Source organism: Bos mutus, chromosome 1, assembly GCF_027580195.1.
Source record: "Bos mutus isolate GX-2022 chromosome 1, NWIPB_WYAK_1.1, whole genome shotgun sequence".
Taxonomy (NCBI): domain Eukaryota; kingdom Metazoa; phylum Chordata; class Mammalia; order Artiodactyla; family Bovidae; genus Bos; species Bos mutus.
Window position 1 is genome coordinate 8,754,647 of NC_091617.1, and position 23,970 is coordinate 8,778,616.

A 23,970-nucleotide genomic window follows, 5' to 3' on the forward strand; every position below is an offset into this window, starting at 1 on the left:
AGCTCTGGGATGAAAATTAGGACTGCTTGGCTTTGTTCCTTACAGCAAAACTAGCTGCTGCTGCTGCTAAGTCACTTCAGTCGTGTCCGACTCTGTGCGACCCCATAGACGGCAGCCCACCAGGCTCCCCCGTCCCTGGGATTCTCCAGGCAAGAACACTGGAGTGGGTTGCCATTTCCTCCTCCAATGCAGGAAAGTGAAAAGTGAAAGTGAAGTCGCTCAGTCGTGTCCGACTCTTAGCGACCCCATGGACTGCAGGCCACCAGGCTCCTCTGTCCATGGGATTTTCCAGGCAAAAGTACTGGAGTGGGGTGCCATTGCCTTCTCCAAAACTAGCTAGAAGGTAGTTATTTTTGACTCTCAAGGATTTGATTTTTTTCATCTGCAAAAAGTGAGTTGGCTTTTATTTCACAAAAACATCCTCTAGGTCAAAAAACTCTTATATGCATCTAAGAAGTAGTAAAAAATCATTACTATTCTCTTGAATTGATTGTATTCATTAAAAAAAAAAAGAACGGTTCTCTTTTGCTGAGTACAATCAAATTCTTTGATTATTTTATTGTCTTTAATCTTCTATGCCTGGAGACAGTTGACCTTCAAAATCTCTCTTTTTTTAATTAATTTTGATTGGAGTATCATTGATTTACAATGTTGTGTGAGTTTCTGCTATATAGCAAAGTGAATCAGCTATATGTGTACATACATCCCCTCTTTTTTTAATTTCCTTTTCATTTAGATCACCACAGAACACTGAGTAGAGTTCCCTTAGCCATACAGTAGGTTTTCATCAAAATCTCTTTTTGTTTATTATCCCATACATGCCTCTAAAATCCTTGGAGGCAGATACCACGTATCCCTCAATTTTGCATCCTCGCACCCAGAATAGTCCAGTACATGGTGATAACCTATATATATATTTCCTGAATAAAGCAATGACTGTTCATTATGTAGCAATTGCACTTCAAAATTACATAGGGACTTACCTGGTGCCAAAGTGGATAATAATCACTTGCCAATGCAGGGGACAGGGGCTTGATCCCTGGTCTGGGAAGATTCCACATGCCAGGGGAGCAACTAAGCCCTTGTGCTACAGCTACTGAGCTCTAGAGCCTAAAAGCCACAAGTACTGAAACCTGCACACCTAGAGCCTGTGCTCCGCAGCAGGAGAAGCCACCAAAATGAGAAACCTGTGCCCTGCCACAAGGAGTAGCCCCCATCCACTGCAGCTAGAGAAAGCCCAGGCAAACCAGTTAAGATCCTTGCAGCCACAATACATAAATAAACATTTTAAAGTAATACATCAATTGATTTGAGAGAATAGCATTGGAACATGTATATTACCATATGTGAAACAGATCACTAGTCCAAGTTCGATGCATGAAGCAGGGCACTCAAAGTGGGTGCACTGGGACAGAGGGAGGGGATGCCGAGGGAGATGGGAGGGGGTTCAGGATGGGGACACATGTACACCCATGGCTGATTCATGTCAATGAATGGCAAAAACCACTACAATATGGTAAAGTAATTAGCCTCCAATTAAAATAAATTGATCATTTTTTTAAGTAATACATTAAAGAAAACATTTCATGTCTATAAATAAAATTAAATTGCAGGCATAATGACTGAGGAATAAATCAAACATTTCAAGACCATGACTGGAAATTTCAACCAACTTGAAATTCTATTTTTTTCAATTCTATTTTTCCAAATATTATTGCTAAATAAACAATGAAATGAATGACATTTGTGAATATTGCACAAAAGTGTTCTGGTAACTTCTGTAATTATGAATGACTGTGTTTAAATTTTGACTTACAGTGTGTTATGCTGTGCTGTCTCGGAACTAGACTGACAATGAGTCAGATCATGGCACTGGGAATGTACATGGTATACAGAATATGTCAAGTAATGTAGTTCTTCACTCAGATTCCTATTTTTCTAAATTAAAGTTAAATATGTTCATGTGTTCACATGCTCAGTCATGGACTCTAGCCCACCAGTCTCCTCTGTCCTTTGGATTCTCCTGGCGAGAATACTGGAGTGGGTTGCCATTTCCTCCTCCAGGAATCTTTCCAACCTAGGGATTGAACCTGAGTCTCCTGCATTGGCAGGGGGATTCTTTACCACTAGCGCCACCTGGGAAGCCCAATATGTTCATATATGATCATATATATGTGGTCAAACAATTAATTGATATTATTAGTATTTATTATATGGATTTTGTCTTCACTGAACTCACTTTTTCATACTGTTCATACTGTTCAGATGGTTGGATGGCATCACTGACTCGATGGACGTGAGTCTGAGTGAACTCCAGGAGTTGGTGATGGACAGGGAGGCCTGGCATGCTGCGATTCATGGGGTCGCAAAGAGTCTTACACGACTGAGCGACTGAACTGAACTGAACTGAACTAAACTCACTTATAAATCTAACATAGGAATTGGGCACTTGTTCAGAAAATTTGATAAGTGGAGATAAACGCAAACCAAACAATTCTCAAAGGGTACTTTTTGACTTGAGTTATTCTTGGTTTCCTCATCAATCAAATCAAGATATCATGCAGGTCACCCTACCATTCACAACACATCCAAGACCATTTTTTATTCTCATTTTGTATATATCTTTGACGTGTAGTCAATGAAGGGATTCTTTCAAAGGTCTCTCACTGAATCATAAAAGTTTAATTCTACATAACACAGAAGATGAATAATCTCACTTTAGTAGAAGGGAATGCAGGCTCATGCATTCTTGGTTCTGGTATGGTTTTATGAAACATTTTCCCAGCGGTCTCAGAGTGCCTGTATGCTCCTAGGAACTGCTATTTGCTCATTATGTATTTCTTTTTGTTTACCCAGTTAGCTTATTGTGGCAAAAGAGTAGTATTAGGTAAGATTCAGAGAAGGCAATGGCACCCCACTCCAATACTCTTGCCTGGCAAATCCCATGGACGGAGGAGCCTGGTAGGCTGCAATCCATGGGGTCGCTAAGAGCCGGACACGACTGAGCGACTTCACTTTCACTTTTCACTTTCATGCATTGGAGAAGGAATGGCAACCCACTCCAGTGTTCTTGCCTGGAGAATCCCAGGGATGGGGGAGCCTGGTGGGCTGCCGTCTACGGGGTCGCACAGAGTCAGTCACGACTGAAGTGACTTAACAGCAGCAGCAGCAGGTAAGATTAGGTCAAATAGTATATTTCTCTCTCACACACACACACTTTAAAATAAGAGATTTTAATAATTTTTTTTTAAATAGTTTGCTTCTGTCTCATGTAAAGGAAATTTAGAGATAGGCAATTGGAAGTGATATAACATCTTCATGTAGTTACTAGAGATGCCTACTTCATCACATTCATACCTCCCCCATCTCTAGGTGAACTAGCCTCATGGTCCTACATGGAGACTAGAACTCAGCCATCACAGCCACATTACAGAAAACAAGATGGCGGGTAAGATAAGGAAGAAGGGGCAAAAACCCCAACCTAGCCATCTTTAAGGATCATTTAAGGAAATCTTATGTGATTTCACAAAACATTTTACTTACAACGCTTTTCCAGAACTTTACCACATAAAAAGAGAACTTTCAAGAGTATCTAGAAAAAAAAGTATTTATTTCAGCATGTACCCAGTTAACTTACATCAAGAGTTCTTTTACCAAGGAAAATGTAGAGAATAGATAATGAGGTAGACAATTGTCTACCACAGGGACTGAGACATAAATGAAGTGAATTTAAACATTTAGGGGAAAAAATTAGTTTCTAATTTTATTATTCTGAGGACAACAGAGAAATTACCTGTAAAATCCCAAGAAAGAGGATAGGTTGAATGATGTTATTAGAGAGAGGGACTAAATGGGAAAAAAAGGCAACATAAATATCTTTGTCATGTCTGAATTTTACAGGAATTTTTTTTGCAAGTTATATGGACTTATTGGGAAAATCATATGGATTGATGTTTCTGCTCTTCATAAGCATTTTATACGTTGAATTGTAATAATATTTAGCAATAACTTACTGAAATTATAGTCATCTTATTTTACATATTTTGTATATGTAGATAAATAGATACAGATGTAGATATATTTAGTTCTGGAGTCCTATTGTTTTTAATAAAAGGGACAGAACTAAATACTCTCCATATTGAAAACCATACTCAATTGAGCATGTTTTTCAATTCTTACTCTTCTATATTGATTTATCAAAGCAACAAGGAGGAAAATGTACATTTTTAAATTAAGCAAGTTTTGCTGAAGTTATATGCCTTACAAACTGCAGATAGGAGTAAAATAAAATATGAGTTTTGAAGATTTTGAGCATGAAAATGTTGTATTACATATTTTAATGCACTGGCCAAAAGAGTAATTATCGAGCAAATAAATGAGTCAGGAGAAAAATTTTACCAAGTTTTATATCCTTCTCATGTGTGCTTTTTACTTTCAGCCCAGGAGTTGGAATGATTTTCTTTTTTCATAATTTAATTAATCACTTTGTGCATTAGTTCCCTGGTGGCTCAGTGGTAAAGAATTTGCCTGCCATTGCAGGAGATGCTGGTTTGACCCCTGGGTCAGGAAGATCCCCCAGAGAAGGGAATGGCAACCTGCTCCAATATTCTTGCCTGGGAAATCCCATGGACAGAGAAGCCTTGTGGGCTATATAGTCCATATGGTTGCAAAGAGTCGAACACAACTTAGTAACTAAAAAAACAAAAAGCAAATTAATCACTATGGATTATTATAAATAAATAAGATTATTTAATATTTCCTTCAACAGAAAGATAAAATGATTTTGCTGCATTTATGACTTATTTTTCATTATAATAGGAAATTAACTCATCTTAAGTTTATTCTTTTGAAGTTGTAGTTATTCCAGAAAAATCTCTTCTAAAAGTTTTCTCTCTCACTTAACATACTTCTTAAAATCTCTTATGTTCATTTGAAAAGTTTCTCCTAATAGAAATATTTTAAAATTCTGCCTGCATCTTTTACAGGCATCAAATATCTCTGTGGCTTTTTTTTTTTTTTTTATTTAATAGGACATGACACGAGTTAGTTGGTGTCCCTGGTGGCTCAGACAATGAAGAATCTGCCTGCAATGCAGGAAACCCGGATTTGATCCCTAGTTTGGGAAGACCTGTGGAGACGGGAATGGCAACCCACGCCAGTAATCCTTGCCTGGAGAATTCCATGGTCAGAGGAGTCTGGTGGGCTACAGTCAATAGGATCCCAAAGAGTGGACACAGTTGAGAGACTGGTCGCTCAGTCGTGTCCTGTAGCCCGCATTGCGTGGAACCCGGGTCTCCAGCTCTGCAAGCAGATTCTTTACCGTCTGAGCCACCAGGGAAGTGAAAGTGAAGGTGAAAGTCGCTCGGTACTGTCCGACTTTTTGTGACCCCATGGACTACAGTCCATTGAATTCTCCAGGCCAGAATACTGGAGTGGGTAGCCTTTCCCTTCTCCAGGGGATCTGCCCAATCCAGGGATGGAACCCAGGTCTCCCTCATTGAAGGTGGATTCTTTACCAGCTGAGCCATCAGGCAAGCCCAAGAATACTAGAATGGGTAGCCTATCGCTTCTCCAGCAGATCTTCCCAACCCAGGAATTGAACCAGGGTCTCTTGCATTGCAGGCCGATTCTTTATCAACTGAGCTATCAGGAAAGCCCCAAGTCACCAGGGAAGCCCCTATTTAATGGGGACTGATGTAATTAAATTATCATGTGGTATATTCATAAGTCTTTTATATTATGCTATTTTATAAAATGAATTTGTATGTCAGAGAAAGAAGAGAAATAACCTAATGGCATTCTTTTCATATTTACTATTTACTGTAAACATTAATTAATAGTAAAACCATGTCAAGATATATGTATTTTTAAGTTGGTGTATAACAGTACTGAGGTTTAAATGTGTTGTAAATATTATTGTAACAATCGCAACATTATCAGTATCCTTTTTACTTATGAAAAGCTACTTGTGGAATAAAATATATTAACTCTGAGCCTTGTTATAAACCCCCGTCTCCCAGTACATCAGAGCCACTACAAGTACATTTAATATCTTGATTATAAAGTCTCATTTTGGTACACATTTCAATCTATAATTTTCTTCAAAAATTTTCCATTGTCAGCAAAGGATCAAAAATCATCCACGGAGCTAAACAATGCACACTGATATTTATATGCATCTGCAAAGAGTTTTGGAGAACAGAGAAGAAAGCTTGTGGGATGTGTTTCCTCTTGACACCAACCAATTCTCATATTAACTGGGGAGGTCCTATAATTCTATTTAATTCTGACACACATCACCCAGCAGTCTCATCAGATTGCCCTCCTTGCAGATGTCAATCAAAAGTATTGAGTCCCCAAGTTTACTCACACTTCCACCCAACTTGACTACAAAGTCAGGGATCCCCACAGCCTCCTCCTTCAGGTCTGACTGTTAGAACAACTCATAGGACTTAGGAAAATGCTTTCAGTTCAGTTCAATTCAGTCACTCAGTCATGTCCGACTCTTTGGGACCCCATGAATCGCAGCATACCAGGCCTCCCTGTCCATCACTAACTCCCGGAATTCACTCAAACTCAGGTCCATCGAGTCAGTGGTGCCATCCAGCCATCGCATCCTCTGTCGTCCCCTTCTCCTCCTGCCCCCAATCCCTCCCAGCATCAGAGTCTTTTCCAATGAGTCAACTCTTTGCATCAGGTGGTCAAAGTACTGGAGTTTCAGCTTTAGCATCATTCCTTCCAAAGAACACCCAGGACTGATCTCCTTTAGAATGGACTGGTTGGATCTCCTTGCAGTCCAAGGGACTCTCAAGAGTTTTCTCCAACATCACAGTTGAAAAGCATCAATTCTTCGGTGCTCAGCTTTCTTCACAGTCCAACTCTCACATCCATACATGACCACTGGAAAAACCATAGCCTTGACTAGACAGACCTTTGTTGGCAAAGTAATGTCTCTGCTTTTGAATATGCTATCTAGGTTGGTCATAATTTTCCTTCCAAGGAGTAAGTGTCTTTTAATTTCATGGCTGCAATCACCATCTGCAGTGATTTTGGAGCCCCAAGAAAGAAAGTCTGACACTGTTTCCACTGTTTCCCCATCTATTTGCCATGAAGTGATGGAACCAGATGCCATGGTCTTAGTTTTCTGAATGTTGAGCTTTAAGCCAACTTTTTCACTCTCCTCTTTCACTTTCATCAAGAGGCTCTTTAGTTCCTCTTCACTTTCTGCCATAAGGGAACCTCTGCATATCTGAGGTTGTTGATATTTCTCCCAGTAATCTTGATTCCAGCTTGTGCTTCTTCCAGCCCAGCATTTCTCATGATGTACTCTGCATATAAGTTAAATAAGCAGGGTGACAGTATCCAGCCTTGGCGTACTCCTTTTCCTATTTGGAAAATGCTTTACTTGCCATTTATTACCAGTTGATTATAAAGGATACAACTCATGAACAGTCAGAGGGGAGGAATGTGATGCATAGAGCAAAGCGTTGGGTGAGGGGAAGTGGAGTTGCAGAGCTGCTGTGCCCTCTTCAGGCCCACCACCATCCCAGCACCATGATGTGTTCACCAACATGGAAGCTCTCTGAACCCCCATAAAAAAGGGGATTTTAATGGAGGTTTCCTTTGTGGGCACGATTGATGACGTTGTTGTTGTTCAGTCACTCAGTCATGTCGGACTCTGCAATCCCATGGACTGCATGCAGCACGCCAGGCTTCCCTGTCCTTCACTATCTCCTGGAGTTTGCTCAAACTCATTTCCATTGAGTGGATGATGCCACCAACTGTCTCATCCTCTGTCCCCTTCTCCTCTGGCCCTCAGTCTTTCACAGCATCAGGGTCTTTTCAATGTGTCGGCTCTTCGAATCAGGTGGCCAAAGTATTAGAGCTTCAGCTTCAGCATCAGTCCGTCCAATGAATATTGAGGGCTGCTTTCCTTTAGGATGGACTGAAGTTTGATCTCCTTGAAGTTCAAGGACCCTCAAAGGTCTTCTCCAGTCATTCGTAGAGATGTGGATGGACCTAGAGAATGTCATACAGAGTGAAGTAAGTCAGAAAAACAAACGTTGGGTACTAATGCATATGTGTGGAATCTACCAAATGGTATAGATGATCATATTTGCAAAGGAGAAATTAAAGACACAGACCTGGAGAACAAGCATATAGGTACCAAGAGGGAAAGGGAGGGTGGGAGGAATTGAGAGACTGGGATCAACACATACACACTATTGATACTATATTAAAAATAGACCACTGATGAGAACATACTGTGTAGCACAGGGAACTCGACTTAGTTCACTGTGGTGACCTGGGCTGTAAGTCCAAAAGGCAAGGGATATATGTATATGTATAACTGACCAATTTTGCTTTACAGAAGAAGTTAACACAACATTGTAAAGAAGCTATGCTCCAATAAAAATTAATTCAAAAAGAAAAAAAACAGTATTTACCACTGATGGTTAACTCAGTCTCTAGCCTCTCATCCCTTCTCTGGAGGTCAGAATTGGGACTGAACGTTCCAACCCTCTAATTATGCTTTGGTCTTTCTGGAGACCAGACCCCCTGTTTAAGGTTTCTAGGGGCCACCAGGGATCTCTTTAGCATACAAAAGACACTTCAGTCACTTAGGAGATTCTGAAGGTTTTAAAAACTGTGTGTCAAGAGCCTGGGACAAAGCCCAAATGTTTACTTTTTATTTATTACACCACAGTGTTAGCCGTCACCACTCATGCTCTGTGGTGAAATGAGGCTTCCCTGGTGGCTCAGACAGTAAAGAATCCGCCTGTAGCGGGAAAGACTTGGGTTCAGTCCCTGGGTTGGGAAGATCCCCTAGAGAAGGGAATGGCAACCCACTCCAATATTCTTGCCTGGAGAATTCCATGGACAGACGAGCCTGGAGGGCTACAGTACTTGGGGTCGCACAGAGTCTAACACTTTCACTTTTCAGTACAAATTGTCTTGCCTATGCTGCTGCTGCTGCCGCTAAGTCACTTCAGTCATGTCCGAGTCTGTGCGACCCCATAGACAGCAGACCACCAGGCTCCGCCGTCCCTGGGATATGCTAGTGCTTGCTTTGCTACTATTCTGTTACTGCCATGTTTCACAAAACATCATCTACGGAAAGGCAGCATTAATTTATTCACAAGTGAACTAAATCAGAACTCAGTACACTTATTCTATAAAGCACAGGATGGTAAATATTTTAGGGTTTGTGCCCACGTGGTCTCTGTCACAACTGCTCTGCTTTGCCATTCTAGCATCAGAACAGTTAAACAACAGGTCAACAAATGATTTGGCTTTGTTCCAATCAAACTTTATTTTCTGAAACAACCAGTGGGCCCCATTTGGTTCATGGCCATAGTTCACCTTCCCTTAGACTAAATTGAGTAAAAAAGTCATTCGCTATAATAAATAACTATAATGGATGTTTAAAAGAAGAATTTGTTCACAAACCTTTGATATTTTGCCTGGTGAACTAAATGCTTTTGTTTAGTACCGAGCTCATGTGAAATTATGAAAAGCACGAAAGCATAATTACTTGTGAAACTGTAGAATTCATAAAAGGTGTTGCAGTAGTCCCCTGAAAATAGAAATTTCTCTTTGCATATATAAATATTTACATGAATTATGCTTTATAATCCAAAAAGTCATCAATTAAAATTAAAAAGAACAACACCAAAAAGAAGTTATATTTCTTTCTTTTCCCAAGAAAAATGCCCTTTCAGGTTTGATCTGAATAAGGGATTAACAGGTGCCTTTAGGAAATACTTTCATTACAGAGAAAGAATTTTGTGGACTAGTCCCTAATAGTTTAATAAGTGTGGGTAAGGTTAGGGGCTTCCCTTATGGCTTAGCAGGTAAAGAATCTGCCTGCAATGCAAGAGACACAGGAGACAAGGGTTTGATCCCTGGGTCAGGAAGATCCCCTGGAGGAGGAAATGGCTACCTATTCCAGTATTCTTGCGTGGAGAATCCCATGGACAGAGGAGACTTGGAATGCTTCAATCAAAGGGTCGAAAAGAGTCAAACATGACTGAGTGACCAAGTGCAAAAGTTTAGCTTAATATGTGTATTAAAAATTTTGGACCAGTTTTAATATGTATATCTTCCCTGGTGGCTCAGACGGTAAAGCGTCTGCCTACAGTGCGGGAGACCTGGGTTTGATCCCTGGGTCAGGAAGATCCTCTGAAGAAGGAAATGGCAACCCACTCCAGTACTCTTGCCTGGAAAATCCCATGGACGGAGGAGCGTAGTAGGCTACAGTCCATGGGGTCACAAAGAGTCGGACACGACTGAGCGACTTCATTTCACTTCACTTTAATATGTATAGGAAAAGCTCAAAATCACAGGAGATATATATATATATATATATATATAAATAAATGACACAGTTTTTCCCTAAAAACACAAGTAATATTGAAAACTATGTTTTTAAGGTTATTCATCCATTTTTAATCTCTTCCATAAGGATGTTTTTATATTGTACTTTAAAAAATCACTTTACAGTTTAAACAATACCATATATTGCAATATTTTGGGTTTTTTAGAGTAGATGCACATTTCCTTATTCCTCCCTCTGAGTACTTTAAAACTCTTGATATTACGTATAAAACAAACAAGAAAATTCTGAAAGGTGAAGAAAAGAAGGCAGAGCAGCCAGGAACCCCATGGGCTGAAGACCAACACAATAGTGAGCTCCCTGGGTTTTCTTTTCGACTCATTTCTCCCAGGTTTATAGGTAAAGAAACTGAAAACCCATAGATACCAATGGAAGCAGATAAAAACCCCAACAAAAACCTGATCTCTTCAGTCAAAGGGCCCAGAAAGAAACAGTCTAGCAAAACAGAAAATTCTTAGACAGTAACAACTCAGCTAATTTAACTATAGCCAAACACCATAAGGGAAAAAAAACAAACCACTCCACCCAAGTGCCTGTCAAGAAAGGTCAAGTGTGAAGTCTAGACAGAACAGAAAAGCTGCAAAATGTATGGAGCAAAACACATAAAAGAGAAACACAGAAACCCAAAATTATAGTTGGAAACTTCAACATCCTTCACCAACAATTAGTAGAACCAGACAGAAACAAGGATATAGAATTGATTAACAAGGATATAGAAGAACTGAACAATATCATCAACCAACAAAAGCTAATCAACATTTATAAAACACCCTATCCAGCAACAAGAAAATACACAGAGCCCAAAAACACACCCAAAGAGCAAGCCAACTGATTTTTGACAAAGGTGTAAAAGCAGGGCAATGAAAGGAGGATAGTGTCTGCAATAAATGGTGCCAGAGTAGTTGGATATCAATGCGCAAAATAAATGAAGCTCAATCTAAATCTGACACCATGTACAAAATTAAGTCAAAATGGATCATAGATTTAAACATCAAGCATAAAACTATAATGAAACATAAGAGAACCTTCAGAAACTAGGGCTTGGAGAAGAGTTCTTAGACATGACAATAAAAGCACAGTTCATAAAAGAAAAAAATTGATAAATTGGACTCATTAAAATGAAAAACTTTCACTTTTGCCGAAGACTCTATAAAGAGGATGAAAAGGCAAGCTGCAAGCTGGGAGAAAATACTTACAATTTACTTATCTGAGAAGGGACTCATATCCAGGATATCCAAAGAACTCTCAAAAATTCAACAGAAAAAACACAAACAATCCGATAAGAACGTGAGCAAAAGATAGGAAACATTTCACTGAAGAAGATATAGAAATGGCAAATCTGTTCATTAAAAAATGTTCAGCTTCACTAACTAAAGGGAAATGTAAATTAAGGTCACAATGAGATATCACTGCACACCTACTAAAATAGCTAAAATAAAAAATAATGGCAATGTCAAATGTTGGCAAGGATGTATAGAAACTGGATCTCTCCTACACTGCTAGTGGGAATGTAAAATAGTACTGTCAGTTTGGAAAATAGTTGGCAGTTTCTTTTAAAATAGAATATATGCTTGTATATCCTAGCAGTCCTACTTGTGAGCATTTATTCTGGAGAACTGAATACTTATGTCCACATAAAAACCAGTATGTAATTGTTCATAGCAGTTTTACAAATGGAAAAGGCAAAACTAGAAATAACCAAAATGTCCTATAATAAGTAACAGCTTAATAAACTAGGTTATAGCCATGCTAGTCTCAGTGAACTCCGGGAGTTGGTGATGGACAGGGAGGCCTGGCGTGCTGTGATTCATGGGGTCGCAAGGAGTCGGACACGACTGAGCGACTGATCTGATCTGATGGAATATTACACAGTAATAAAAAGGAATGTATTGCTATACATGAAAGTCAAGATGGCTTCTCAGGACATCATGCTGAGTGAAGCAAAGACTGTTTTAGAAAGTCACATGCTATGTGATTCCATTTGTATAACACTCTTGAAATGGCAAAATTATAGAAAGAGAGGACAGATTAGTGGTAGGGGTTATTGATGGTGGTAGGTGTGTGTATGACTATAAAGAAGGAGCACAAGGAAATATTTTGTGGTAATTGAAGAGTACCTTGCTTACTGAAATGGTTGCATAAATCTATGCATGTGTTAAAAGGACATAGAACCAATCATGAGAGTGAAAGTCACTCAGTCGTGTTCAACTCTTTGTGACCCCATGGATTACACAGTCCATGGAATTCTCCAGGCCAGACTACTGGAGTGGGTAGCTGTTCCCTTCTCCAGGGGATCTTTCCAACCCAGGGATCTAATCCAGGTCTCTTGCATTGCAGGCAGATTCTTTACCAGCTGAGCTACCAGGGAAGCCCAAGAGTACTGGAGTGGATAGCCTATCCCTTCTCTAGGGGATCTTCCCAAGCCAGGAATTGAACCAGGATCTCCTGTATTGCAGGCAGATTCTTTACCAGCTGAGCTACCAGGGAAGCCCTACACACACTTTATACCAATTGCAAGTTTCTAGTTTTAATGTTGTACTTTGGCTATCTAGGGCTTCCCTGGTGGCTCAGAGGGTAAAGAATCCACCTGCAATGCCAGAGACTTGGGTTCGATCCCTGGGTTGGGAAGATCCTCTGGAGAAGGGAATGGCGACCCACTCCAGTATTCTGCCCTGGTGAGTTCCATGGATAGAAAAGTCTGGCGGGCTACACGACTAAAAGCGACTTGCACTTTTCACTTTGACTACCTAAGATGTACCTTTGGGGAAAACTTGGTGAAGGATACACATGACCTCTCTGCACGACTTTTGCAACTTCCTGGGAATCTATAATTATTTCAAATTAGAAGTTTAGAAAAGAAAAAATATGCAAACCTTGTAATGCTTACTTTCAAAAAAATACATTCCCTAAATTTTTTCAAGGATTTTATGATGTCAAATTTCTCAACTTAATAGACTGTCTTTCCAACAGATGACTAAACCAAATATTTTATATACTGTTTATTTTTTAATAACTGAGTAAATAATGCTATAAATTTTATACTTGCCATGTTTTAAGTAACTAACTTATAATTGCTAATGGGTATCAAAGTATCAAGGACATGAAAATCATGATTTAATCAAAAAACCTCTTAACACATTAATTGCAACCTCATTACTGACCTCAAGAGCAGACACTTTTGCTAGAGCTGATGACAAGAAAATAAAATGTGACTGATTTTCTACTTTTTTATATTTAAAGAGGAATTAATGAATATAAATATGCCTCAATTTGATGTCTTAGCTTCCGTAGCACACACTTTGGAAACTCTACGCCTAAATAATTGGGCCATTGATTATTTCTGGGACATGAATTAAGCCCTCCAATTTAATCTTATTTAGACCTAAAAATTACAATGAAAAAGAGGTTTCCAGATCACTTTTTTTTTAATTTCACGTTATCTCCTTTGATAAATCTTTTTCCTTGAAAGGATTTATTTACTGAACTGCTAGACTCTGTCATTCTTTAATTGCTAATAGCCCATCCAAATATCTCATGTTCTACTTTCATAATTTACTAACAAAGTTAAAATTGTGTAGGAATACTTTAAAGGAGTCTATTGGAATGCATAATGGAGTATTCTGTTTGTTTGTTTTTTTTTAAGTGAGTGGGTGAAAGTCATAAAGAGAAGATTTCTACTGCAAAGCGTATATACAGATAGGTCCACAGTTCCTTATCTGCAATTCTGAAATCCTTAAAAAAAAAAAAAAAAAAGAACCTGAAAAGTAAAGGTTTTATACAGTACAATTGGTGGCAAGCCTGGACCTGAATGAACCTGGGATTTTTTATAGCTTCCATGTCATCCAAGTGTTAATATTCAGAAATGTTCATGTGTTATGCCCCAGATGCTGGCTGTGGGAATATCATACAATATACAGTATATGTATATTCCCTTTCCAAAATCTGAACACTCCTGGCTTATGAACACACCTAGACCCAAGGACTTGGGATGGGAGATCATGGACCTGTCCTATAAAAGTACAGGATAGCTGTTTATATAGCACTTGAGAATAGGACCTTATTGACATGACCAATGAATCCAGGAACACAGTTATTTCATGACATTGAATTCGAGAGGAGAGTCAGAAAAGCACCAAGCTGACCTTTATTTCATTAATAACCAAACTGGGGCATTGAGCAGCTTGCCCAAGCTTACCCAAGGCTACAGTTGGAATCATGGCAGTCTGGCTTTAGAAGTCATGCTTTTAAAGCACAGATTTTGTTACTAAAGACTTATCCTGAAAGCCTCCCCCGTCACAGCAGAATGAGACTGAATCTCTGAGATGAAAGCCCAAGGATTTTTTTAAAGTTCATACTCTTATGGATAAAACTCTAGGCTCCAGGAAACTGGCAGCCAGTGCAGTTCATGTTCCCCAAGTATGAAACTGGAGGATCCTTTTAAAGAGTAAAATCTACAATCCAAAAGAAAAACAAAACATGAGAACTAACCTCAGTTGATCCCCTACTGTGGGGTTCATCTGTCCAGTACTGACTTTGCACGCTGAAATACCAACCCACAAATTTTAACATAGGAGTAGATTCAGGAATCATTGAGCAAGCTCTGGCAGATATTGGAGGACAGAAGAGCCTGGAGCGCTGCAGTCCATGGGGTTCCAAAAAGTCAGACACAACTTAGTGACTGAACAACAACCACAGTAGACATTTAAGGAAAATGTCAAACAGATCAAAGTAAACAATCAACAAAAAGGAGCCTAGGCAGGACAGAGGAAATAGGAAAAAATAGTCTCAAAAAATATATTATCATGAGTACGTTAGAGATTAATAGAAGAAATTGCATCCATAAAAGCAAAAAAGGACACTATGAAAAAAAGGAAGTGAAATAAAGGATAAGATAGAGCACCTGGAAGCAAAAAATATGATTGCTGAAATTCTAGAATTCAGTAAAATTTTAGAAGATAAAGTCAATGAAATTCCCCACAAAGTAATTCAAGAAAATAGGGATAAGAAAAATCAGAGAAGTTATCCAGGAGAATAAGAGGCTTATTTCAGAATAGGTTTCCAGAAAGAGAAGCAGAGAAAATGCTAGAAAGGAAATTATTAACTGAAAAACTTGAGTTTTGGGTTTTTTTTTTTAACATTATTCTTAAGAACTTTCCTAAAAGGGCACTTTTCATATATTCCTGGAACTGTATTTGAAAGGCTGAGGAATCCCTATGAGTCTTTTAAATAAATGTAATTTTGCTTTTCTCTTTTAGGGGCACAGCAATTGCTGGCATAGTATTTGGAATCGTGTTCATCATGGGGGTCATTGCTGGAATTGCCATATGTATCTGCATGTGCATGAAAAACAACCGTGGGACCCGGGTGGGTGTCATCAGGACCACCCACATCAATGCCATCTCCTCTTACCCTGGTATGCAATACTGCTTACTAATTCTGAAGGAGGAGTCAGATGTGTTAGTTGTGCTCTGGTTCTGGGAGAGAAGAATCATTAAAGATTCTCACTGGAATAATCCCCAAGTATGTAGGATGCTTCTTAGTTAATGTAGATTGAAGCTCTAACTTTCAGTGGAGGTTACTTAGATCTGCATTATAATATCTACCTCCTATTTGAGGATATTCATATGTTCAATGGTTGTATTATTGACTACAATTGCCAACCTGCCGTAGTTAAGAGAAATAGACAATTCACACCTACTGTGTCTATCTGCCAGTGAGTTTTGACAAATAATTATCCAGAAAGAACAAGTTACATGTCTGACTAAACTGGCATCTGATTCAACAGGTATGTGTGTCTAGAAAAAAAGTATTGAAGAGAGTTTTTATGTGTCCTCTTTATGCAAGAAAATGGTTTTAACATAACACTAAAATTATCAGCAAAGAGAAACCATAATTTTTAGTAATTTGACAAGTATTTGTTGAGAATCTTCCAGAAATTCCACATATAAATATATTGTACACATATGAATTCACAAACAAAGTGCTGTTTCGCTTTCAATATAGTATTTTTAAGTCTATATGTAGATAGCTCAGCTGGTAAAGAATCTGCCTGCAATGTAGGAGACCCCAGTTCGATCCCTGAGTCGGGAAGATCCCCTGGAGAAGGGATAGGCTACCCACTCCAGTATTCTTGCCTGGAGAATTCCATTGACAGAGGAGACTGACGGGCCCCAGTCCATGGGGCCGCAAAGAGTAGAACATAACTGAGTGACTTTCACTTAAATATATATACATATATATATTTAGACATATATATATATTTAAACATATATATATATATACACACATATATATGTATACACACACACACAAACACACACACACACATATAGGGATTCCCTGGTGGCTTAGACGATAAAGAGTCTGCCCTCAATGTGGGAGACCTGGATTCAATCCCTGGGTCAGGAAGATTCCCTGGAGAAGGAAATGGCAACCTACTCCAGTATTCTTGCCTGGAAAATCCCATGGATGGAGGAGCCGGGTGGGCTACAGTCCATGAGGTCCGAAAGAGTCTGACATGACTGAGCGACTTCACTTTCACTTTTCATACACTCATGTCCTCTCTCTCACCCCTTACAGCAAAGGAAGAAGGTAGTTTCTACATCTGGTCTGCCCTGTGTATCAATTCCCTAACAATGTCTCTCCTTTCTTAATCTTTTACCTATCACAGTCGCCTTGAGGGAGCAAATTTCAGATGAACATCAGCATGATCGTTTCCTCTGAAGTCTTTTGTTAGTTCTCCCCCTTCTCCAGTATCTCCGTGTTAGAGTGCCTCAAGTCTCACTCTTGTGTCTTCTATCCTGTATCCAGACTTACTTCTTTAGTTGTATCAATTGGCCTCATGATATTAAGGACCATGTACATGATAAATACCTCCCAGTTATGTATCTCCAGTCTAAACCTCCTTCCTGAATTTCACACTCATTTGACCCCACTGCCTGTTGAACTATCCACTTGGATGTCTAACAGATAGATCTCAAATGTAACATGTCTGAATCTGTACTTCTGATCATCCCCCTAGACACTCCTCCATTCATCCTTTACCATCTTAACTGATGGCATCGCCAGCTGTCCAGCGGCTCAGGCCAAAAACCTTGGCGTCATCCTGGACTCCTCTCTTTCCCTGACATCTGCATGCAGTCTACCAGGAAAACTTCTCAGCTCCACCTTCAGAATGTAAACAGTATATATGACTACTTCTCACCATTCCTTCTCTGGTGGGAGCCACCATCAACTCTCATTTCCATGACTGTGATATCCTAGCTGCTCTGCCAGCATCCACTTGTGCCCCCTAGGGGTCTATTCTAAACACAGTAGCAGACTGAACCCATTTAAGATGATTAAATGTCAGATCATATCACTTCTCTGCTCAGAATCTTTCAGTGGCTCCCCATGTCCCCAGAGGAAGAGTCAAAGTCAGTGGTTTCTCATTTTATCCAAAAAGTCGATTCTTTACCAGGGCTCTCAAGGCAGTGCTTGAATTGGCTCCTGTTTTGTACTTCTCTGACTTCACTTCTTTCTCCCTCTCACCACCTGGCTCCACTCACACTTTTTCTTGCTGTTCTATGAACACACGGGGCACGCTCTCATCTTAGGGTTTGCCTAGAACACTGAATCTCTTACTTAATTCAGTTCAGTTCAGTTCCTCAGTCATGTCCGACTCTGCGATCCCATGGACCACAGCACGCCAGGCCTCCCTGTCCGTCACCAACTCCCAGAGTTTACTCAAGCTCATGTCTGTTGAGTCGGTGATGCCATCTAACTATCTCATCCTCTGTCGTCCCCTTCTCCTCCCGCCTTCAATCTTTCCCAGCATCAGGTCGTTTCAAATGAGTCAGCTCTTCGCATCAGGTGGCCAAAGTATTGGACCTTTAGCATCAGTCCTTCCAATGAATATTCAGGACTGATTTCCTTTAGGATGGACTGGTTGGATCTCCTTATTGTCCCAGGGACTCTTAAGAGTCTTCTCCAACACCACAGTTCAAAAGCATCAATGCTTTACTTAATTCAAGTCTTTGTTAAAGGTCATTTTATGAATGAGGCCTTCCTCAGTCACCCTCCTTAAGATTGTAAGGCGTCTCACCTCCCACATGAACCCATCCTTTTGCTCTACTCCTTGTCCAGCATGCTTCATTTAACCTTCTAAGATATCATATAGTTCACCTAATGGTTATGTTTATTATTTATTGTTCTTCCCCTCTTTCTAGAACATTAGCTCCATGAGGCAGGCATTGTTGTCAATTTTATTTACGTCTCAATCCCAAGCGTACAAGACCAGAACTGGCATGTAACAGGCACTCAGTAGATATGGCTGAATGAATGAATGCCATGACAAAATCTGATTTAATTGTATTAATACCTAGACAATTAACCTTAAATTCCACCCTGGAATATACTATACTTTTTACTCACTACAAACTGCTACTGCTAAGTCACTTCAGTTGTGTCCAACTCTGTGTGACCCCATAGACAGCAGCCCACCAGGCTCCCCCGTCCCTGGGATTCTCCAGGCAAGAACACGAGTGGGTTGCCATTGCCTTCTCCAATGCATGAAAGAGAAAAGTGAAAGTGAAGTCGCCCAGTTGTGTCTGACTCTTAGTGACCCCATGGACTGCAGCCTACCAGGCTCCTCCGCCCATGGGATTTTCCAAGCAAGAGTACTGGAGTGGGGTGCCATTGCCTTCTCCAACTCACTACAAAAGCAATTCTTAATTCTGAAACTTCCCATTTACTAAGATTATGGTTAGGGTTAATATGACCATGTTAAAACTACAGTATAAGAAAAAAATAGGGGGGATTTTCTTTTTAATTTTTCAAATCTCCCCATTTTTACTGGTCAACCCATAACCCAAGAGAAGAGGAGAGTCTGACAGAGACATTAAACCAAAGAAGATGAGGAGAAACACCTTGTAGATAATATTCCAGATTCACTTTCCTTGATAAAAAAAAAAGGATCATTAAAATTAATTTTTAAAACATTTAAAAATATTCTTTATAAAATTAAACTAGAAAAAGTAAAATGTTTTAATGTGATGTTTTGCCTTCTTGGGTCTGAGATTTCTCTTCCACCCATGGAAATGTGTTTTAAACACTATTCTACCGGCATTATTTATACTGGCAGATCACAGCCATGTTGCCTTTTCAGTAAATGCGTTGTTCTGGGAACTGAATAACGCAGAAAACATAATAAGCCTTATGGTGGACGCATTCTCACTGTAAAAAGACTAGGCCCTCAAAAACATAATTTGCTTGATTACTTCTCATTTCCTTCATAAAGTCACTAATTAAGCTTTCACTTAAAGGATCAGGAAACAACACAGAGTAATATTGAATGCTTTTCAAAAATCTCTCATTCAGTGGATGTATACAATGATTTCACCCACAGTAATTAATTAACCCTGTGATAATTGAATAACCCCTCAAGTTATGACATAGTCCTACAGCTGGGAGGCCCCATAAATGAGTAGAAAATAGTTTAGTCAAGGTTAGTGTATCTCTTGTTGAAAGTACTTAGTGGGGAACCCTGCAGTGAACATTATTATTCTGCACTGGGAGGAGATTACCAAGGAAAAGTGATCTGCCACATCCAACCCTTTGTTGCACAGTGACCTTTTGAAATAGTTTTGTATTCCTGCCACCTTGCATGTCCTGAGCCTTGTTTAATTACAACTATTTTAAAAACCATCAGTGTGAAAATAAGAATTATTTATCAAGTCTTAAATTTCCATGACTTTTCCAAACCTCAGTATAAACAAAAGAAAGTGATTATGTTAACCTCCTTTTAAAAAATGGGTTTGTATAATGCATATATGAAAGGAAATAATATGGATAAAACATAAGAAAAAGGCTTGTCAAAGATATAAAAATTAAACGCCAATGAAAGGAAAACTAGGGATTATAATGCTATCAAGAAAATGGAGATTTGAAGTATCAATACATTTTAGAGTCCTTAATGGTAGTTAGGTAGGTAGATTATTGATTCACTGATTGATTGATACATAGCAGATAGACAGATGGATGATAATGCTAATGATGAAGTTAGATAGGTAGATAGATTATTAAACAATTTTTTTCACTGTGACTCATGTACTCAACAAAGGATTTGGTGATAGAGGATGGTCTCTTCCAATTGTATCTATTGTATCTTCCAATTGTATCTATCTAGTGAAATAAAAAGTAAGTTTTATGCTGAAAGTGATTTTGAGGAGTTTGTAATTAAGGAGAAAGAAAAAAAAAATCATGAAACAGTAGTCTCGGAGAATGGAGGGGTGGTGAGATGCCTAATGCACAATTTCAGAGCAATGCCAAGGGCCTCCACACTTAAGGATATAGTCATGCATTTAAAGTGAGATCAGTTGGCACAATTGTGCATTTTTCTCTAAGCATATTAAGCTCCTAGATACAGATGTAGGATAGCCAAAATGTTGGGTTGGAGTTTTGTCAAGCAGCAGGGAAAGAAGGAGATAAATTTGATGATAGATGCACAGAGGTAATTTTATTGATGGACCATAAATCTAAGCTGAATGAAGAAAGACATGAAGACAGGAAGGTAGTGATGTCAGTTTAAATTAATCTGCTTAAGGCTGTCAGTAAATCAGAAATCCAGGTGAAAGTCGCTCAGTCGTGTCCGACTCCTTGCAATCTCATGGACTGTACAGTCCATGGAATTCTCCAGGCCAGAATACTGGAGTGGGTAGCCTTTCCCTTCTCCAAGTGATCTTCCCAACCTAAGGATTGAACCCAGGTCTCCCGCATTGCAGGTAGATTCTTTACTAGCTGAGCCACAAGGGAAGTCCAAGATATATTGGGATGTATATTCTAGAAAGATAAGAAGTGTTGGTTAGATTACAATATGGTTCCATCATTGATTACAATAAAAGTGAGAAAAAGACCTTTGAAGACAAAAGACCCAAAGGACTGAGAGGCAGGATTGTTGTTGTTCAGTGGCCAAGTCATGTCAGACTCTTTATGACCCCATAGACTGCAGTACACCAGGCTTCCCTGTTCCTCACCATTTCCCAGAGTTTGCCCGAGTTCATGTCCATTGAATTGGTGATTCCATCCTTATATTAAAAACTGATTAAAGAAGACAATCTAGGTGATAACTTTATTTAACACTTTATAAATTGGAAGGTTTTCATGAGGAGAACAATAAAATGGAAGAAAGGTAAGAAGCTTTTGTAGGATGAAGAATAAGAACAAAGAAAAGTAGAAACAGTCTGATTGGTTGGGGCCACACAGTCAACCTTGTTTGGATGAAGAGGAACCAGGAATGTTGAGTATAGAGTCCAGAGTGGGCTTGGTGTTTGGGGATTTTATGACTGGATATACTGAGTTTCTGATATACCGATGTATACTAGGACATGGATGTAAGTTTGCTGATACGGGAGCTCGAGTAGGAGTGGTTAGAAACCCAGTGTTTTCTGGGGCTAGAAATTTATTTCAACAAAGGGGTGTTGAAATCACTGAGAGAATGATACTATTAATAGAAGCTGTGATGCAAAGAAAGGCAATGAGCCTGATACTAAATCTTCAGTAGATTGTGGAGTAGAGAGGACCACACATATGGATAACAAGGAGGAGTAGAAAGGAGTATAATCTCTTAGAATGTGCTACAAAAGAGCTCAGGTTTTTAAAGACAGTTGTTTAAAAATGGCTCTGAGAGGAATGGATTAAGATGCGGTATATATTTAAATGAAATAATTATTCAGCCATATAAAGGAATGAAATAGTGCCATTTGCAGAGACCTGGATGGACCTAGAGGCTGTCATATGGAGTGAAGTAACCCAGAAAAAGAAAAAGAAATGTAATATTGCTTATATGTGGAGTCTGGAAAAATGGTACAGATGAACTTATTTACAAAGCAGAAATAGAGTCCCAGACATAGTGAACAAATGTATGATTAGCAACGGGGGAAGGCGGGTGGGATGAACTGGGAGGTTGGGATTGACATATATATACTGCACATGTGCATGTTCAGTCGCTCAGTTGTGTCCAACTCTGTGATCCCATGGACTGTGATCCCACCAGGCTCCTCTGTTCACAAAATTCTGCAGGCAAGAATACTGTAGTGGGTTGCCATGCCCTCCTCCAGGGGATCTTCCCAAACCAGGGATTGAACCCAAGTCTTCTGCATTGGCAGGCAGTTTCTTTGCCACTGAGCCACCAGGGAAGCCCGTATCAATCTTTTTAACAACCTTCTTTTTAAATTAATTTAACAGGTGATAATCATGTTGCAATATATAAAAATAAGCAATGAAACTTCATCTATCCTACCAGATATTAATACCATTTAGAATCAATAATAACTAAAATTGGGTATTTGTGATTAAAAAATGATATGCCTTGGTCATTGAGACAGAATAAGTAGATTAAAATGTCTACGTGAAATTGCTATTAAAATTTCTACGTGAAAGTCTCTCAGTCGGATAGATGAAGTTTCATTGCTTATTTTTAAAAAATTAATATTTTCAATTGAGATATAACTGACTTAACATTGTGTAAGTTCAAGGTATACAATGTGTTGATTTGATAAATTTATATATTGCAACATGATTGTCACCTGTTAAATTAATTTAAAAAGAAGGTTGTTAAAAAGATTGATACGGGCTTCCCTGGTGGCTCAGTGGTAAAGAATCTGCCTGCCAATGCAAAAGACTTGGGTTCAATCCCTGGCTTGGGAAGATCCCCTGGAGGAGGGTATGGCAACCCACTACAGTATTCTTGTCCATTGCGACTCCATGGACTGTACCCTACCAGGCTCCTTTGCCCATAGGATTTTGCAGGCAAGAATACTGGAGTGGGTTGACATTTCCTTCTCCAGGGGATCTTCCCAACCCAGGGATCAAACCTGTGTCTCCTGCATCTTTTGCATTGGCAATGGATTGTTTATTAAATTTTGGTGACAAAATCATGGATGATTTTACTCTGTTTCCAATTTTCTAAAATAATGTACAATTTTGATAACACCATGCATCTTTCATTACATTTGCTTTAGGGATGTTGTCCTGGGTGGATTAAAAAAAAATGATTAACTTTCTGCTATGAATTTCTTAGCATCCCCTGACTTTTGTAAAATTCTAGACAACTATACTGACATACATGGTAATGGCGTATTTTCACTGTTTAAAGAATTGGAATGATTGATTATGAAAGAATTTCAAAAGTGCATTTCCAGCTACATCTATGTATCTTTTAAAGATGATTTGACTTTAAGAGAAAGAAAAAAAAAAAAAACCCATTAGAGTTAATCAGAAATTCTAAAATTGATACCCTGAAAAGTTTATTTCCTGGTGAAACCTTTTTATCTGTAAGAAGGAAAGATAGCACAGTTCACAGTTACACCAGGATTATTTCACAATGCCTTCCCATAGGTGGTACTGTAAAAGATGTGCCATGCTTATTTCATGATGGATATGGTCTTCAAATTCCTCAAAATACCATTCTTCAGCATTGTATTATCACTTTACCAAATTCAAAACCTATATGAATGGCTTCATATCTTAAATTCAAAACCTATATGAATGAAAGAACATGGCTTCGTATCTTAGATTTTCATGTTCAACATGAAGCT

At 39.0% G+C, this 23,970-nt stretch overlaps 1 protein-coding gene across 1 annotated transcript in view; it reads left to right on the plus strand.

Moving 5' to 3' along the window:
• Positions 1–23,970, plus strand: part of CYYR1 (cysteine and tyrosine rich 1) — a 119,024-nt gene that overhangs the window by 89,310 nt on the left and 5,744 nt on the right. Inside the window, exon 3 of the mRNA XM_070367414.1 lies at positions 15,652–15,809. Coding sequence (XP_070223515.1) covers positions 15,652–15,809 — 158 coding nt within the window. The remainder of the gene's footprint in view (positions 1–15,651; positions 15,810–23,970) is intronic.